Genomic DNA, 20,918 nt, shown 5'->3' on the forward strand with positions numbered 1-20,918 from the left:
TAAAGTCTTACTTGTATCACACTTGAGGTTGTTCATTGTTTGCTCCTAACTGGAGTCCCTAATCATGCAGATGTTTGCTACATGCTCTGAGTAGTATTGTACAGTAAGAAAGTTATTTTCCTTAACCAGGAAATTAACGTTCTTAGAAGTGACAGACAGTTGACACTGAGATGTCAAGTAAATACGTACAGCGGATCTAAATATTTATAATTAATTATAACTAGTTATAATTAATTATTCATATTTCCCCTTTGAGCTGATTCGCTACAACAGCTATGTAGTAAATCGGTTTGTCCAAGACAACAATAGTTTTTTTTTTGGGTAACAGACAGAAGAATGCAGCAGCTGAATCAGGTGTTCCAGAGAACTGTGTAAAAAGTAAAGTTACTGTACAAAACACTTCCTAAAAGAAAAGCCTAAAAGAACGAATCATGCAGAGTTTATTTCAAATGTGCTTTCGGATGTAGAAGTACTTTGGATGTGAGGATGTGAGGACAGGAGTTGGATTATACCAAGAGAAGTCTAAAGGTGATGATACATGGGGAAACTTTTTTGAGCAATGTTGCTTGGGCACTTTCCCATTGAGAATGGGCATCAAATTTCTATCTGGATACTTTAGATCGGTTGTGGGCCCTGTGTCTCACCTGGTTGCCCATTGACTGCAACATTGCCCAACAACATTACTCAAAAAGTTACCCCGTGTATCATCACCTTTAGATGGATTTTATGAGTTGCCATATTTGGCATGTAACTGTGGTAACACAGAGGAGGATAGATGAGGAAAGTATCTTGTACTCATTAATGGCAAGAAACCGTCTCCTTGCGGAAGAGATGGATGAGTTTGTATGAGTTCGCAGTCAAAATATGTAGAGTATCTGTGGAAACTAGAAACTTGAGAGCAATGCAGTGTCTACATTTCATATATTCACCTTCATAAGGTTTGAACAGAGCATCACTCACCAGGCAGTCAAACACTTTTAGTCCATACCGCTGGGGACTCTCATCTAAAATCCCAAACAAGGTGTCCAGAGTGTCCTGTAAAAACTATACAAAGACAATTAATTGTTACAAAGAGACAAAATTTTTTTATTTTTTGGAAAATATTCCATGCAATGTCTGCAGATTCAGTGGTAAAAGCAAGTTGCTGTATGTGGTTTATACCTTAACAATTTCAGTGCCATCAATGTCCTTCAGTTTGGAGAGGCAGTCAATGATTCTGTCCAGATGGACTCTCCATTTCAGCAGGTCCAACATGTCACCTGAAAACAATATAAGAAATGTGCACTTTTGAAAAGAAACTATTTAAATTGGGTTATTGATAAAGTGTCTGAATCAGTCTTTTGGCAGATCTGTTAAATCCACTGGCAAATTAAACGTTAATGAATCAATCACTAGCGAAATAACAACTAACAAATCAAATGCTGGCAAATCAACTATATACTTCATATCAGTAGTTGCTGAATCAACCATTAAAGAATTAACAATTACCAAATCAATTGTCTGCAAATAAACTGTTGATGAATTCTTTGTTGACAAATCAATTGTTGAATAATCCAACACTGGCAATTCAACTGTTGGTGAATCAAATGTTGCTGAATCAATCACTGGCGAATCAACTAGGTGAATCAACCATCATTACTGGGAATCAACTGTTGGGCGAATCCATCAGTAACAAATCAATGATTGGCAAATCAACTGTAGGTGAATCAACAATCATCACTGGTGAATCAATTGTTGGTGAATCAATTGGTACCAAATCAACAGCTGGCAAATCAACTTTTGGTGAATCAGCTGGTACAAAATCAACCATTTGCGATTCAACTGTAGGTGAATCAATCGTTAGTAAATCAATCACTGTTGAATCAAATATACGTGAATCAACCATCATCAGTCTATCTATCGCTGGTGAATCAACTGGTACTGAATCAACAACCGGCGAATCAACTACTGTAGGTGAATCAACTGTCAACACTAGTGAGTCAACCGCTGACAAATAAACTTCTGTTGAATCAACCAGTACAAAATCACCCATTGGCAAATCAACTGTATGTGAACCACTGTCAGCCGCCAGTTGCCCGACTTGCGCTCCCGTGGCATCTGCTGTTGCTTAGCAACCAAGACTTGCACTCTCCATGATGACACAGAGGTTTCAGCAAAAAGGTAAATGGATTTCCAGCACCAAAAATCGCTTGCAGTAGCTCTGCTACTATTCCTGTACAGCTACGATCAGCTGTTCCTCCATCTTGGCTGAGCTTTCAATGTTGTTACAGAAAAGGTGAAGCTGACTGGTTGGTTCTTGTCACATGACCTGCAGTGTGCTTGCAGCATTCTGAAAAGTTCGGATTTTTTTCATCTCGCTGTGGCATAGAAGTGCCTCTGAAAAATGAGCGTGTCGCAGCGCATGAGCGTCGCGACCATGTCGCTTCTATCATGAGCACGTTTGCCGCACATTTACATTTGAAATAAACAACTTGAGCGAGCAAAAGACGAGACCTGAACAGCCCCTGAGAGGTCTTCCAAATATTTATATGGAATATGTAGGATAGCTACATGCAATGGGACAATGTGAGAATGATTTAAAAAAATAATGTAATTGAACTAAATACTTAAACTTACAACTTGACAAAAGTGGTTTTGTCTATAGTTCACAATCTGACCGATATAGTTCAAAGATCAAGCTAAAAAAAAAAAAACAGCTAAACTTTAAAAGCCTGAAGCTTGAGACTGAGTATAGATGCAATATAAACTGAATCTAACTTGTGTTCAGTGGCTTTGGTTAAATAACAGCCAGATGGCCGTTGATATGTGTGCAGTTGGGTGAAGGCACAGCAGAGCCGCAGAGAGACTGGGCGAAGCTCCAAGGTCAACAGAGGCAGGTGTGGGCTCAGCCCGCTGTGATCTCTGGTCCAAATGCAGGCCTCTCTGTTTTTGCCACTATTACCATGACATTCACCTGCTGAAGGGCTCAGATCGATATATATATCACAATATCAAGGTCATGATGCAGACGGGGCCATATGGCACAGAGACGAGGTATTTCTGAAATCACCGCTCTTCTAACAGACATCAGACTGGATGGGATAGATCTGAGATCTTGACTGAGACATTCATTTCCATTACAGATTCACTTGCTGGAAATGTATATATTTTTGTGTTTTTTCGTGATGTGTTTATGCCAGATCAGGTTTAACTTAATCTAAAATATTAAATCCAGATAACTTAATTTAGTTTTATGGCATATTGTAAGGAGGAACATTCTCTCACCATTCTGAGTGAGTTTAGTGGAGCAGAGAGACGACTGGATCCAGAAAGACTCTTTGCTGTTCTTTATTGTCTGGTTGTTGCCCGGCTGGAGGCTGGCTTTGGAAAATGGCAGTTTGAGGTACCGAGAGGGATCCTGAAGATCAGCTGTCTCTTCACACTATTGTGAGGGAGACAGTGTAGTTCAAAAGACACAAAAAATGTCACTAAAACACAACAGATACTCACAAAGAAACCATGGATATCACTTTGTATTAAAAAAAGGGTTGGCCACCCCACTCACAACTGTTGCTTCTATCCCTTTTTTCTTGACAAGAATTGCATTTATTTAGTTGCAGAATTGTGTTTATTTAGTTGCAGAACATCTTTACGTCCACATCAAAGGGGAAACTTTCAGATGCACACTCAAACTTCACCTCAGCATGAGGCGTTAGTCAAACGAGCGCAAAAAAGTGAACTGCAGAACACAGTGAACTGCTGTCAGATGAGATGTTGTCAGGCCGTATGTCAGTAAAAACACCTTTTCCTGTCCTGTCAGCCGTTATACTGTGCTCGTAGCACGTGCTCTTCAACTGCACACACAAATGTAGTGGCATGCGTTGTATATCACTTCATATTAAAGCACAAATGAAACTACGAGCATGCAATGTCGTAGTTATGTCGTCAGTTAAGTCATGAAGTTACCAAAAAGGCGGCTAAAGCTGCCTTAAAACTGTATGTATTTGTTATATAGGAGTCAGATTTAAGAACATGTCTCTGAAATGCAGGGGTTTTCAAAACTGTCCTGGAACAGCCCAGCACTGTCTCCCTCATCTAACACCACCTGATTCAACATGTCAGCTCATTAGTAGAGACTTTAACACCTGAAGTGGGTCAGAAAAGGTAAAGAGTTGTGAGAAAATACGATGCGTGTCAGATCCACGTCATGCTAAGCAGCGGCAGCTCTTAAAGCAGCCAAAATAACCTAATAACCAGCTGTTAGGTGGGATTAATCACAAGTAATTTCAGAAAAAATGTGCAATTAATTAGTTAATTTTTTTAATCGATTGACAGCACATTTACATAAATTTGATGTATTAAATTAGAGATATTAGATAATCTATTTATTTATATCTACATACATTAAAAAGAAAATATTTCTTGTGTAGAATTTAGGGATGTTGAAGTTAACGCGATAACGCATTAACACAATCTCACTTTAACAGAGTTTTCTTATTTTTTATTTTTATTTTTTTAAAGCGCAGTTAAAGGGTTAGTTCACCCAAAAATTTAAATTAGCCCAGAAATTACTCACCCTCAAGTCATCCTAGGTGTATATGACTTACTTCTTTCAGACGAATCCAGTCGGAGTTATATTAAAAATGGTCTTTGATCTTTCAAGCTGTTTAATGGCAGTCAGCGAGTGCTGCAGTGCATCAGTCCAAAAGAAGTTAAATAAAAAGCGCCCATCCTTAATAAAAAGTGTCTCACACAGCTCCGGGGGGTGAACAAAGTCCTCCTGTAGTGAATCGATGCGTTTTTGTAAGAAAAATATCCATATTCAAAACGTAATAATCACTTTAATGTAGCTTGTGCTCACTGTTGTACACTGGAAGCAGTTCCGGGCGGATGATGTATGAGGTCAGCTTTGTGCATGCGCCGTTCAGAAGCGCAGGGGAGAGATCAAAACAAAACAACGGTCACGAATTAGAAGTACAAAACGAGGATTTGTAAAGAAGAATGTCGGAGAATTTTGGATTCGTCTGAAAGTAGAAAGTCATATACACCTAGGATGACTTGAGGGTGAGTAATTTATGGACTAATTTTCATTTTTAGGTGAACTAACCCTTTAACGCAGGTTCTATATGACCCTATGAATCACCCGTTGTTCAGGCCAGGGTTGCCAGGTCCACAGTTTTTCCCTTCACAAAACATTTTTTGTAGTACGTTTCCCATCCAATAATCACAAAGAGCTTTGTGCTTTTTAACTTTTGGTAGGAAACAGTCTATATATATATATATATATATATATATATATGTACATAATAAGAAGATTCATACAATTGATATACACAGAGACTGATACACAAAGACAGACAGTACCTTGTGGACAATGAGCTCATGTGTCCCATCAGGCAATGGTCTCCCATCATCCTGCATCAGAGGAACAAAAGAGAAGCCGAAAAGCTTCTTCTCACCCTTTTCCTTTGCTGTATGAACAGAGACACCGTAGTTAAGTGAAATGAGTCAATAATGGGAAAGTCTAAAATCTCAGAAGGTGGAATAGCAAGTAGAAGTAAAATCAATTTTCAAGAAAAAAGTGCAAGTGAAGCATAGTGGAGTCTTACTGGAGCAGTGCCTGAGCTCGAAGCGTAAATGTGTGCCGTGAAACATCTCCAGAGGGATGGGCAGTTTGATCTGTTCAGCCCAGCGAGGGCTGTTACTGTGATACAGGACAAAAGAGCGGTTCTCATCCACTCCTGGTTCCCCGGAGCCACAACAAACCAGACCCTGAGAGAGAAATGGAGAACATGGAATTGACCTCAATTACATTTTTTATAAATATTGATAGTCGTACTGTGAACCATTCAACAGTGTATGTTATTTCGAATTAGCCGTGAACCATAAATGATCAACTGTGCCCCTTCCTGCAAAAAAATGATCTCTATGAAGAATTTCAGTCAGGTTTCAGGCCCCACCATAGCACAGAAACTGCCTGAAAACCAAAAATGCTCATGAAAAATCTGAAAGCTAAATCTATTCCTTTATACGCAACATGACTTGGTCACAGGAAACACATGACATCCAGCGACGGTTCTCACCTTCAGAAGTTGCCCATCACCTCCCAGCAGATAGACGGTGACTTCCACATTACGTGCCACGCTTTTTCCACCTTTCTCAAATTCACCCCTCTCAAGGGTCACATACAGGTCATTTCTTATTTCACCTGCAGGAGGAAGATAACCGTATCGCAGAAATCATTTTCAACAAACACAGCACTTCCAGTCGGTTATCATTTGTTGAAATCAGCTTATCAGGAGAAGTAGCTGAAAATTCAGTCGATTTTTCAATTGTGTGCTGATACTTTGATAAGTGACCATGAATACTTTGTTTACATTGTCCTTCAATACAATATTGTTGTATATATTTATTATAATGTAAGGCTCATTGCTTTATACATACATACAGTCTGAGTAGGACAACAAAACTGTTAGAAACACCACAAAACATTTCTAATTACTGTCAACACATGTGGCTCAAAGGTGCCTCGTCGCCTACTGAGGATGTGAAAGCAATTTTGTTCTTTTGTCATGCATGTACATTATGTGACAGTGAGCAACACAAGAACATGTACGTTTACATGTATGAACATCTCAAGTCTCTTTATTAGATGTGTCTGTGTTATATTATGACATAAATGACACTGTGATATCTCAAAGTTCACGGTAACTCAATAAAAACAGTATTTTGTTCCTGTAAAGCCTGTATTTACACTGCTAATCGATTAATTAACTGCATAATGACATGATTAAACCATTACAACAAATGGCACGGAGCGGCCACATTATCATATGATGTTATTGAATGACAAAAGATACCGTAAAGCTAGAGCTTTAATTTACATAACAATGCAAAACGTAAATTCAATGGTAATAATGGTGATGTAAAAACGCAACATAATGACAACTAAATGCGATTATCCCACCTGGAATGATGATATCGGAGAATTCCAGCCTCTTAGTAATAGAGACGTTGCGGGTGAAAAGACGCATGTAATCCTTGCGAATCTGTTCCATATCCCCATGCAGGAGTTGGAGAGAGACATTAAGGCCTACAAAATAAACACAAATGCATTTCAATAAACCTTTGTGGTAACATCTGACAGTATTATATCATATGTACTGTAAACAGACAACATCCAAGTGTCTGCCAACAAAAAAAGCTGGATTTCCTGTTACTGTATGTAAAGCAAGTCTGGAACAGAACATAATCTTAAAAGAACATGTATCATTCAGTCTCACAATTTACTGAATAATTTCTTAACACATTGTACAAAATATAAAAATAAATGAATAATTTATATTATTCACAAAAGAAGATATTCTGATAACCATATATGTTGATAAAATAGTTTTGGGGTCCCATTAATTTCCATAGTACAGTATGTTTTGTCCATACTATGAAAGTCAATGGGAAACCATTTGGTTACCAACATTCTTCAAAATATCTTCTTTTATGTTATGTTCCACAGCCACACAAATCATGCAGGAACAACAAGAGTTTTAATTTTTAGTGGGACTATCCCTAAATAAAATGAAAATTAACTTCAACTTGACACAGTCAATCCCTCTAAACAACAGCTAAATTTGTTTTATTTCCACCTTGATAATTTTCTACTTAAGTTGCAATTACTAAGTAATAAAAAACCCACAGAATTACATTTATTTTTTAAAGTTACAGAGTTCAAAAGGTCCTGCATAACAGGAATGACCCAGCTGCCTCTTTATTAAATGAAATATTGGTAATCCGGTGCCCCATTTGTAACATTTGTGCTTGTTACCATAACCTCTCCATCGAATTAATAATAGATCTTATTTTGATCCACCACACTTAATGACAAGCATTTCACTGCCTCCCTCATTTATGCGACTGATGAAAGCCAATGATTCTGACATCCATGCACTAGATTTACACTTTAAAGTCCCAAGTCTCTTTGAAGAAACACTTTGTTTCTCGAGTAATTTCATCACAAAGCCCAGCAAGAAGTTCTTACAGATGGAAATTTCTCCCATTCCCATTCCTTCATTTGTCTGAACGACTTTCATCTCAAGTATAACCCTGCTGTACATCTGCTGAGGGACACAGCCTGTGGTTTCGACTGTCATGAGAGAAACTGCATAATCTCCTTCCTGCTTTTTTTTCTATCTGGCCCTCTTCTTCATGCTTAAAGGGTTCGTTCACCCAAAAATGAAAATTCTGTCATTAATTACTCACCCTCGTGTTGTTCCAAACCCGTAAGACCTTCGTTCATCTTCAGAACACAAATTAAGATATTTTTGATGAAATCTGAGGGCTCTCTGACCCTCCCATAGACAGCGAGGTAACTACCGCATTCAAGGTCCTGAAAAGTACCAACATGATCGACAAAGTAGTCCGTGTGACATCAGTGGTTCAACTATAAAGTTACGAAGCTACGAGAATACATTTTTGCGCAAAGAAAACAAAAATAACGACTTTATTCCACATTTTCGTCTCTACTGCGTCACTTTGGACTCGTGTTCACGACAGTATCATTTTTTCGTTATTTTTGTTTTCTTTGCGCAAAAAAAGTATTCTCGTAGCTTCGTAACATTACAGTTGAACCACTGATGGTCACACGGACTTTTTTGTCAATCATCTTGGTACTTTTCAGGACCTTGAACGTGGTAGTTACCTTGCTGTCTATGGGAGGGTCAGAGAGCCCTCAGATTTCATCAAAAATATCTTCAATTGTGTTCCGAAGATGAACGAAGGTCTTACGGGTTTGGAACAACACGAGGGTGAGTAATTAATGACAGAATTTTCATTTTTGGGTGAACTAACCCTTTAAGCCTCCGATGTCTTCCTCAGGGTCTTTGACTCTTTCATTCTGCAGGAAAACGGTCTCATACTTCACAAACAACAGACATTGCAGGTGCATTCTGGGAAATTTTTCAGTTTTGGGTTGCATAGATGAGGTTTGATGGATTTATAAGCTCTGGAATCATCTATAAAGCCATGGCTTCATTATGGTTTCATAATGTATTCAGAGTAAGCTGCCCACACGAGTGAAATCACCAGCAGTCCATTCATTTTGATACCACTTGCAAGATGATGCTCACCAAGATTACATAACTACTACTCCACCACCTCCACAAAACATGGCATCAACAACACAACACCATGCACTCAGAGACCCCTACTTCATTTTTCATCTGTTTGCCTTTTAAAACCTAAAACAAACATTGCTGTTCATATATTTCGTGAAATGAAGGGATTTCATTTCACTATTCAAGATAGCACGTGGAGCAGGGCGGTGATACATTTTGGTAGCCAGAATGGAAAACACAATAGCCCTGGGATGTCGGGTTAGCGATTTTTAAAACCTCAGAACACCTTAGCAACTGCACAGGAATGCCCTGGCAACTAGCCACAACAAAACAGATAAGCACCGTTCACATTTTCTTCAGAAAATGTATAAAGAAAGTTGTTCTTGCAAGCTGATTTGGTGCACAGGAATTACACACTTCACCTTTAATCCACTGCAAATAAAAGACACCACCACTTTTAAAATAAATGATAATAAGTAGCTATTAACATACATTCTACTATGACAAATGTCCAACCCTAAAATATGCTTGGTTCAAAGGTCTTCTTGAAATGCTGGTCTTATTAAAGTGGCCATGCCTCTTTTTGAGTCATGTAGATGTCATAAAAACAAAAGCGCCTGAATAACAGCTCTGCTCGGTCTCTCTGTTGAATACAAACTGGCGTATACTTTGACTGCAGGCTTCTTCTGCTGCTCAAAACCTGTTGCTAGGAGAGACCCCGGCATTTCTCTGTAAAGAGTTCTGCTATTTATATCTAAAGAGCATGAAGAAAATAAATTCTGCAGCATGACTTGGTACGATTTGAATACTTCAATTAAATAAATCACTTGGTTTGACGTTTTCAGAAGAACACTGTTGCTATGACAGACAAAATGTTCTTTAAAGGGAAATTGTACCTAAAAATGGAAATTCTGTGCATTATTGACTAAGCCTTCTTAAGTTGTACGAAAACTATGTGAGGAACAGACTGAAATTTCTCCTTTTGTATAAAGAAAGAAACAAGGTCATACTGTATTTTGTTCCTACTTATAGTATTTAAATTTTTTTGTTGAACTATCCCTTTAAGAAGACAAGCTAAATCAGGTTTGAGACTCTTACCTGTATTTGTGCCAATATGGCTGTATCGTGAGCTGACCTTCCTGATAATACTGTCGTGGATTTGGTACCACTCGCTCTCTGCGTTACATCTGTAAACATAATACGCCATAAGTTTGCTATATATTTCAATCAGTTAGAACTAGGGCCGTGTGATATATTTGAACATCACAATCACAATGTATTTATGATTATTTTCTTGGTAATATGAAATGAAGGAAAACTGTGAATACAGTAATAATTATAATGCACTTTTTTCATGGTCCTTCCTTGTCTTGCAACTTGTAAATATGAGATTAAGGTTTTAACATTGTCTGTGATTTAAACTTTAGTAGCGAAAACAGAATTAAAGCCATTTCACATCAAACATGAAAACAAAAAAAGGAAACGAATCGAGAACCATCTTGGTAAAAATTAGGTAAGTCATGAATTGAATCAGTTAAGCTAATAAATTCAAACTTGCAATTCAAATAAAAAAATAAAATAATTAAAACAAAACAAAAACAAAATAAGAAAAAAGACAAAATAAAAAGAAAATAAATAAATAAATGTATTATTAATAATTAATTAATTAAATAAAATAAAAAAAGTCATATTTTACAGTATGAATAAAATATGAATTGGTGCAGCAATTTGTTTCATTAATTCTGTCTGAGTCCTAGTTGTAAATTAGTTAGAAATGGTGAGTTCAATACATTGAATGAATTACATTTGTAATAAATTCAAACTTCGAGTTTCTGAAAGAATAAATTGATTTGAAATTAGTCAATGAATTAAAGATATGAATAAAAATATATGTAGATAAAATGTTTTACTGTATTTTAGTTCTTGGATTAAACATTTTGAATGTAACTGCCTATGAAAGTGATTTGTTCTAGATAATGAATTATATTAAATTTAAAAAAAAAACATTTTAAGCCTTTAATATTTTAAACATTTCAAATATACACTATATATATCATCAATAAGGTGAAAAATATATATTAAAAAAACATAAATAATTGCTGTATCACCCAGTCCTAGTTATAATAAAAAATTTATTGTACATTAATTAGCTTTATAAAGTCACTCCAAAAAAGATAGGGGGCGATACTCACGAGTAGATCTTCAGCAAATGATCGTCCTTGAAGTCAGCTGTTAACAGGTCAGCCACGCTAATCACGGCACAACCGTATGGACGCTTGTACTGCGTGTTACTCACGCTCTTCTTCTCACCTGCGACCATTCGCCCTGCGCACACACAAGTTGCGGCTCACACACACTGCTTTTATGAGAATAAATACATATGCTAATACAAAAAGATGTAACACAATTTTTTTTATTCTGCCTCAAAGAACACATAGCACAGTCACAAGCTTGACATAATGCATCATATGACACAAGTATTACAGCCGTGTCTTAAACTCTAGCTGACTTGTCAGTTTTATGTAGCTCTTATGGCAGAATGATTAACACTTATGTCTTTATAATGACGCTTGAAATACAAAATAGACATACCAACAACTGTTACACAACGAACACTTCCCAATCCACAGTGACATGAATTACATACATGCAAATGAGCATTAATCTATACTGTAACATCACAGAATCTGTACCGGTGCAGGTCATGCATGTAGCTACAAAGACACAAAGGTGACGTTTACAGACAAAGACACCATCTTGGTCACAACTGACTTGAAGTGGCCTGTCATTCAGCCCTTATAATGCTGCCACAACTATTGACTAATACATTTGACGTAATCTGTGAATTAAAGCACTATCAAGCAGTGCACTATCAAGTTGTGAATTCCATATGACACCTATGACAGGGTCACTAAGGCGCTATGACAGGTCACACGGCGAGAAAATTGATGTGCATCCAACAGCTCTTACCTATTCTAAAAATATGAGCTACAACATACACATCTTTGCGAAGATCGCTACTTCCCAAATCCTTAAAAAAAGACACATTTTTTTATTGAGCAATATTTACTAGATTCCATGCACCAAACATTTCTCTAAACCTAAGCTTTTTAAAAGTTACTATTTAAAAGATCAAATAAAAATGTCAATTTGACGATCATTTATTGCCATTAAATAAACAAAAACAATGCAATCCAATAAAATGCAACAAAATAATAATAAAATAAAAAGAACTAGCAAAACAAAACAAAAAAACAACAACTAGAAAAACAAAAAATGAAAGAACTAACAAAACAAAACAAAAAACAAATGAACTAACAAACAACAAAAGAACAAAAAAAAAGAACTAACAAACAAAAAACAAAACAAAACAAAGGATTTCTTAAAATCCTGATAAACAGTGAGACAAAACAATATTTTGACTTCCAATGCCACTTTTTTTCAATGATCTACTTGTCTGCCACAAAAATGAAATTCCTTAAATTATCTAAATTTTGGGGCTTTTCACCGCAAATAGTGATACATGTGATTAACTGAAATGAATGTGTTTAATAACTCCACATTTCATATAATTAATTTGATTACAATTCTAAATCGACTGACAGTCCTACTCTAGATATTTACAAATGCTAACTGTTGAGAAAACGAACATCTAAAATTGTGTTATTTTATATTCTTCAAAAATTCCTGCTCAGATTTACAAAAAAAAACAAAACATTTTTGTTCACTTTTAAATGTAAAAATTTTAAAACATTATCAAAACTAATTTTCAGTCAAGGATACGTGTTCCACTCGGGAAACTATTTATCAACAACAGCACCAGATTCATTCAATGCCAAGGCAAGCAAAAAGGACCAAGGACACGCCCTTGGTGCACCCTGAAACAAAGTCCATACTTACAACAAAGAGTGTACACTGCCTCTCAGTCTTCTCTGGAGACTTTGGTAGCCCTTGCTTATTGAGGCGCACAAAGAACCTCTCACTGCACAGACAGAAAGAGAGAGAGAGATGGTCAAGTTCATCAAAGACACGCCATGAACCATAAGGAAACACAGTAAGTGAGCGTGAGCGTGTATGTGTGTGTTCGCAACTGCATGTGTTAGTGCATCTCCTCCGACACTAGAGCTAGGTAATTACAAGGAGAGGCCCATTGAGGTTCGGTATCTCCTCGATTCTCCTTCACTTTCACTAAGTGCCCTGGGGCATCACTCGTTCTGAATAATTTACAACGAGGAGGGGTGCCTGAACAGCACACCCCCTAACATGAGCGGCGAGAGAGAAGGAGGGAGAGAAAAAGAGACAGAAACCAATGAAAAATTCAACAAACACATCAAGGCCATAGTTCCGTCATGGATGTGAAACTAAAACATCCCTCAGGCTGATGTATGTAGGATGGAGAGCTGTAAATATATGCATTGACATCACAGCCGAATTGAATTTCAGATATTAGTTCCCAGTAGTGCCGCGATCAACGTAATAGTCTGATACCGTCATACATATATACTCAAGGTAAATGCACTGACGGATGACTGGTTGGGGTTGGAGACATCTTTCAGACAGCTAGAAGGAATATAGTGATTCATAATTAATGAAATCGTGGTCAGACTGAATGGATGCACAAGTTTTTTGTGGATTTTTATTGTCGGATCTGATGGACAACTTAGTGAGTAGTCAACATGACAGTCTTTTATTGTATTCAAACTTTTAACCTTATTGATTACCAAATCAAATGTTTAACAACAATGTATTTAAGTATACAAGAAGATATTCAAACAATGAGAACAAGACAACATTAGACCCCACTGGCTTTCATTGCATGGAAGACGTTTTTCAAAATAGCTTTGTGTTCTACAGAAGAAAAAATGTCATGCAGGTTTAAACGACATGAGAATGATTAAATAATGACAGCTTTTTCATTTTTGTGTGATTTAATCATACTTCAGTCAATTTAAGACTTGAGATTGGGTGTCTAGGGTCAGAGATGGCACCTGATTGGTCGCATTTCCCTGCTGTCATAGACAGAGTAGAAGACTTCCAGCTCCTCCCCCAGGTTTGAACTCATCATGCTCTTCATCTGAAGGAACAGGTGGTGCATACTGGCCTGCGGGGGAGCCTCGCGTCTACGATGACGTCTCTCCATCTATTCAAAACAACCCAAAATATAATCCTTAATCACTGTAATGACAACGGCATTTACAACAAGATCACTCAAAATTTTCATAAACTATCTAACATAGCAGCACATGCTGTATCTTTGTGTAAAAATACATAGCTAAAAATCATGCAATACTGCTGAAATGCATCCTTTCTATTGAATGTAGCAAGTAAAACCAAAGCTTTATGTAACTTGTGCGGTGAAATAGCAGCACAGACACTTATAGCACATCTTCTGGGTATTTTCACTTTTATGTGCCATATTTTTATGCTTTATAGGTTTTGTGTAATACATTTGTATTCAATAACCTGTAAAACATCTCACAAATCTGAATCCTGAATGAGTTTTAATTGATTTTGTCTGTTGTTCAAAACAACCTATGTATTTCTTCGCTATAAACCACATCAAATTATAATAACTTTTAGTACATTATTACATTAAATAATGTAATAACAGATAATTAAAACTGTGCCCAGCACTGTGGTTTCATCTTTAAGCTTTAGACCTATCCTGTGTTCTTCTGAAAAGAAAGATCCTTCAAAAAGTAACTTAACCCTGGGGATGCCACATTGGCATTTTTTTTTCGCTTCCCACTATCCTCTCTTTAAACGCTCTCTCTAGTCTAGTACATCCACACCCACATCTTGTTCTCTTTTGTTTCTTTCCTTCCTCCTTTAACCCCCACACCGCTGCCCACCCATGGACCAGTGGAAACTGGGACACGTGTGGTCAGGCCTGCAGCCGCGAGAGAAAAAGACAGAGAATTTGGTGAATTCAGACTATATTGATATTGTCTCACTAGCTCTCTTTCAAAAACCTAGTGAGCTAGGCAACATTTTAAGACATTACAGATGCTCTCCTGATACAAAAGCTTAACTTAATAATGCAGCCTACTAAGATACTTTTGTTCCGACCGAATTCTAATGCAGAATTGTATGTTTCCTTTGCAGATAATGCAATTCCATAATGCAATGATCTATGATTTAAACACACACACACACACATATACTATTATTCATTCATTACTGTAAAAAAATAATTTAAAAATGAATAATAAAGTAAATAAAAATAAAAATGTAAAACTATTTTATTTTATGACTATTTTATAACTTTCTGACTATTTTATCCCAAATGTGTTTGTGTTATGTATATTTAATACTGACATGTATAGTTATAAAACAACAGTATTTAAATTAAATATACAATATATATTTTAAAATATTTGTATTTATACTATCAAAAATTATCAAAATAAATAAAATAATAATTAATAACAAAATCAAATTTTAAAAAATGTGTGTGCTATGTATATTTAATAATGAGAAGTATAGTTATAAAACAGCAGTAATGCATTTAAAATAATGAATAATTAATTAATATTTATTTTAAGTATAAAAATAAATAGTAAATAAAAATGATTAATAAAATAAAAAATACCAAAATCAAATAAAACAACAAACTATAAAATAAAATATTTAATTAATTAGCTAAATAAAATAAAATTAAATTCCATATCAGTTCCATGTCAGTTAGGGTGTTCCCTTAGTAGGCAGCTGCTTATGTCTGCAGTAGGCAGCTCACAAGGTTTTGGAACAGATACTATATTGCAAAGATCTGTACACAGGCACTGTTGTGGCTTTGAGAGATATGAACCAATTGTGCCAATGATGCTGCGGGTATGCCAAATTATAAGGGCAGGAAACTGCATGCGTGAAGTGTCTCTGCAGTTTGCAAACAGCCTGTTAATGCGCCATTTAGCATTTCTCTCTTGTCCTTAATTACTATCATTTCCCTATGCACAGGCGACTGGAGGTGTGTGTGTGTGTGTCTCTTTGTTAAAACAGAGGACGAAGCACTCGAGAGGGAGCCTTGGCGTCAGGTCGAGCTGCAGTTGCCATAGTAACACAGCAAAGAATATGGGTGGCAGAGGAGGGAGGTGAGGTGACTCATGGGTAATGGGAATGTGTGTGTGTATGCATGCACGTGAGCGTGAATGTATGTATGACTACCCCCCAGCCGATACAGCTCTGTGATGCTGATCTCATCAGGGTCCACCATGCTGAAGTCCCTCCTGGGGACCAAATCCAAACCCAGCTGCCTGTCACACACAAAAACACATCAAATCTCACTATGGTTATTATAATTTTGCATTTTCCATTTTGTTTTTATTTTGGCACTATTTTCAGATTAACATATAAAATTACAGATTTAACAACAAATTTGTTAGTGACACTTTATTTTTATTTAATAGACATAAATTTTATATTAAATAATATTACAAAATATTGATATTTTTTATTATTATATATAATATATTAATATATATAAATAATAAATGTATAAAAAATATGTAAAGTATTGTGAAAACCCTATTTGTAATTAATTAAATTACATTATATTAAATTAAATGTATCTAATTAATTGCAATTACTCACATCATTACTGGAAACCCCCCTTAAATGTGCCATAACCACAGATTTTTGTTTATTTTGCTGTCATTATTTTATTTTTACAAATTATTTAATTGGTTTTTTTTTTATCACAGTTTTTGTCTTGGTTGTTATAAACATCGGGCCCTATGAAATTTGTTACATTTTTTCCCCAAATTCCATTTTATTTTTTCCCCAAATTCCATGTTTTCTGTTTTAATTTTTCTGAATTCTGTTTTAATGGTTTTATTCAATTTTATTCTATGTCTAATCAACTGAATTCATAAAACTTCAACAATGTAATAATTTATTGAAAATGTAACAAATGATAGTTAATGAAATGTTTTATTTTTTCAGAAATTCTGTGTTGCCCGTTTTAATTTAACATACACAATATACAAATATATACATTTATATAAATGTATTATCAAAAGACTTTAACAGTTTAATTATTCTTATAAAATATAATCAATGAAATTGGAACAATTTCTTTCATTTTTGGCAAATAAAGTGCTGCACAACAGAGGTTTTAAATCAAAACATGGACGTAAAATAGTATGATTTTGTGTGATATTCCTTAAAATATCACATAAATATCACATCTACTTTTGTTTTATTCATCCAAATTTTGCCAAATTCTGTGACATTCCGCTTTATACAGTAAATTCCATCATTATGACTGGATTCCATGATTCCGTCCACATTTTCCACATTGCAGAAATCATAGGTTCCTATATACAACAAAAACCCAAGTAATTTTCAGAGAACAATCTGCAGTAACCTTCACAAAGCATGAATCTAATGTGTGAATAATCCATTTCATTGTAAAGCCTCCAAAAAACACTATGTACTGAAAGACACAAAAAATCCATATGTAACACGTCCCACTCGTTACTACCATCTGCGACTTATTTTTTTTTGGAGAAAAACCACATATAAGCATTCAAACACATGGCTGACAGATTGGCCAGCATTTGCCGGCAGTTCATCATCACCATCCCCACCACTGCGATCCACCCACTGTTTTTATGTGTACTGCACAATACATGTGAAATCACTCAAAAAAAAAAAAAACACACAATGTGGCAAAGACAGGAAAGCCTAACTCTAATGGCATAAATGAATCAAACTGAGTGATTTCACAAGAACCCAAAATTGCAGTAGTCGATACCAGTACCATCACAACAATGACAGTATTTTTATTTTTGGTGTATGTAACTGTATAACTCACTCGTTTCCCCAGTCCAGCCGTGCCGTGATGTGCTGTTTGATGTCACTCAAGCGGTCGTGAGTGAGGTGGCCCACCAGAACCTGCTGCCGCAGCTCCAATATCTCATTCATCACGTGCCACAGTCTGTGAAAAAGATCCCCTTCATTTCTCTGAGAGAGACAGAAAGAACACGAGCGGGTGACAGAGAAAGTATGTTTATATTTTTTAATTAAATTAGCTCTTAAAAAAACTTTAGTTGGAACAGTTTAAGTTTACATCTTATTAATTAATGCTTACCAAGCACTAAATGAATAAAACTTGTCTTTGGGTAAATGAAACCATATTACTGGCCAGATGCCTGTTAAGTTGTTGTTTTTTTTGGTAACAACTTTTACATCAGTGGTGAATAGTAAAACAACTCTATTAAAATAAATATATATATTATATTTTATCTACATTGTCATCTGAGGAGATTACAAAGATTAAACGAGTGTTTTTTTAACTCTAAAACATGAAATGTGGAGTTATCTTTGATAATAAAAAGATCTTCTAATTCTTTGATAAATAGAAAGTTCAAAATAACAGTTTTTTATTTTAAATGTTTGGTAACATTATAAATGTCTTTACTGTAATTTTGATCAATTTAATGCCTCCCTGCTAAATAAAAGTATGAAAGTATGAATTTCTTTAAAAAAAAATTGTTCTGACCCCAAACTTTTAAGCAGTAATATTTATTTATTTACTTTTAGGAAATAATGCAAAATACAGTTTTGGAAAATGCAGGGTTCCCGGACAATTTTTTACTGAAATGTTTCTTTTTGTTAAAAAAAATAAAATAAAATGTAAAAAATAAATAAAAATTCCATGATTTTTTCAGGCCTGGAGAACACAATTTAAAAATTCCATCATATTTCCAGGTTTTCCATGAGCTTGGAATGTAAAAATATTTATTTCTGATTAATTCACTTATCATTGTCAAGACTAATATAAAAAAAATTTACTTACAAATGAAATATTTCCACAGTTAAATCAACTGCATTTGGTCAGTGCAACACAAAGAGTGATATTTACCATGTAGAGCTGCTTCCACATGGTGCCCCAGTCTCTCAAGGTCATAGTTATCTCTGTAATGACCGAGTCCTCGGTGGGAATGACCGTCTCAAACTGCCTGCAGGGCAAGACACACAAACACACAGTCACACATCTGAACGAGTCCAGGATGGAGAGCAGTGACCTCGCATGACCCTGAGGAGTAACACTGACTCATGAGGACATGTCTGCAAATACACTTGCGATGGCTTGTGGGCTAGTGAAGGCTCCTGTCACTTCAATAGAGCAGATGTGCAAATGCATTTTATCTGAAGCACAAGGATGGCCTCTAGTAGCAGTTCAGTGTTCCTCTCAAGGGCGCTGGTGGCAGGTCAAAGGTGAGATTTCATTAGCCATCCATTCATGGGTCACCAGTCCCTGGGATCAAACCTATTATACCTTACTTCAACAGATTCAAAACTGTCTTTCTTTAAAATAAATGCCACTTGGATTGATATGTTATCTAATGCAATAACATTTTAGATTTATATTTTTATGTGTGGCTTTATTGTCTCAGATATATTTTTATTTATACATAAATATATACAGCAAATTTTTTGTTTTCATGGACTCGTACCCTTTGTTCTTGACGAGGGCATTCTTGAGGTGAATATAGGAGCTTGGGAATATTCCCTGGGAGAGACAACAGAACGTTATTTAATGAGCCAATCACTGCATGTAAAACACACAAACAAACATAAATGTGCTGAGAGTCAAAGCAGAGGAAGGTGATACAGATAAACAGAAAAAAAAACTGACAGAAATATAGGAATCATTTAAATTTTGCATGGTTACGGAAGCGACGCAGGATTGTTCTCACCTTTACGTTTGGATTCTTTGTGATGAATCCTCTGTACCATCCTGCAAAATGGCATTTATAATAATCTCACACTTTCACTTTTCAACAGCAGAATGCAAAGTGTATTAAACATTTCTAACCATTTCAGCTTTAAGTATGTGGTGCAAAAACGATCTGGTTTCACTGAGGGTGTTTCTTCAACTATAGGCACTTTGACCCTGTGGAATTCTAGAAAATATACTAGTCATCAGTGTGAAAGGTGTGGTTTATGAGAGTTTATTTCATTTATCTGCTAATGAAAAAATAATAGATTGAAAAAGTATTTTTATACAATAAAATAAATATTAAAAATTAAATATAAACAATATTACATATAAAATATTAAATAAATGCTATTTAATATAAACAAAATAAATAAATACATACTGTACATAGACATGTAAGCAAATAGATTAATTATATATATGAAAAAAATATATAAAATATGTGTTGTTGTGGTTGTTTTGCCATACCAGCTTCAGTGGCTATTATAATTGCAAGAAAAATACAGTAAATTATATGAGATTTTTTAAAATCTTTTTTGTTAAAACTCTAAAATTATGCTTGGTTCAACTTTGTTAAAAAAATTTATCTTTCAAAGTGTTAAATTACTAAAAAAGGTTTCTCACAGTGGTTAAGCCCAGCATACTCTAATAAAAACAGTGTTGCCAACTAATTTTCAGAAAAAGTTGCTGAAGGAAGGTCGATTTGTTGCTAAAAGTTGCTAAACGACGTTATGATGTCATTGCGCGATGACATCATTGCATAATCACAACGCAAAATTGTGTCACAACATGAAATCTCAGCAAAAAATATATTTCATATGTTAATTTAGATTTGTTTGTAAAATAATATGCATAATATAATATTAAAATATAAATAACTGTATTTTTAAATACATTGAATTATTGAACACTTTTTGAACGATTACAATTTACGTTTTTTTTAATAGCTAGTAAACTAGTAATACTACACATTTTCAACAATTATGCTTTAAGCAGTGTATTAGTAGTTAGTTAGTATGCTACACAAAGAAAAGTCTGTAAAAAATAGGGCACAATCTACTACGTTAATATGAAAGAATTTTCCTTATTGGTTTTTTACCTGC

The 20,918-nt window shown here is 35.3% G+C and overlaps 1 protein-coding gene across 1 annotated transcript in view; it reads right to left on the reverse strand.

Annotated features, from left to right (window-relative positions):
* The window catches only part of LOC107716727 (dedicator of cytokinesis protein 4-like), a 74,242-nt gene that overhangs the window by 34,992 nt on the left and 18,332 nt on the right, over positions 1–20,918 (reverse strand). Inside the window, exons 3-19 of the mRNA XM_016523265.1 lie at positions 19,793–19,833; positions 19,550–19,605; positions 18,955–19,051; positions 17,905–18,053; positions 16,258–16,342; positions 14,078–14,229; positions 12,990–13,071; positions 12,060–12,120; positions 11,282–11,414; positions 10,188–10,276; positions 6,947–7,072; positions 6,063–6,187; positions 5,589–5,751; positions 5,344–5,450; positions 3,265–3,421; positions 1,162–1,259; positions 961–1,044 (exon numbers count right to left, since the gene is read on the reverse strand). Of these exons, the coding sequence (XP_016378751.1) occupies positions 961–1,044; positions 1,162–1,259; positions 3,265–3,421; positions 5,344–5,450; positions 5,589–5,751; positions 6,063–6,187; positions 6,947–7,072; positions 10,188–10,276; positions 11,282–11,414; positions 12,060–12,120; positions 12,990–13,071; positions 14,078–14,229; positions 16,258–16,342; positions 17,905–18,053; positions 18,955–19,051; positions 19,550–19,605; positions 19,793–19,833 (1,805 nt within the window). The remainder of the gene's footprint in view (positions 1–960; positions 1,045–1,161; positions 1,260–3,264; positions 3,422–5,343; positions 5,451–5,588; positions 5,752–6,062; positions 6,188–6,946; positions 7,073–10,187; positions 10,277–11,281; positions 11,415–12,059; positions 12,121–12,989; positions 13,072–14,077; positions 14,230–16,257; positions 16,343–17,904; positions 18,054–18,954; positions 19,052–19,549; positions 19,606–19,792; positions 19,834–20,918) is intronic.

This window comes from Sinocyclocheilus rhinocerous, unplaced genomic scaffold (assembly GCF_001515625.1).
Source record: "Sinocyclocheilus rhinocerous isolate Xijiao unplaced genomic scaffold, SAMN03320098_v1.1 scaffold1201, whole genome shotgun sequence".
Lineage (NCBI taxonomy): Eukaryota > Metazoa > Chordata > Actinopteri > Cypriniformes > Cyprinidae > Sinocyclocheilus > Sinocyclocheilus rhinocerous.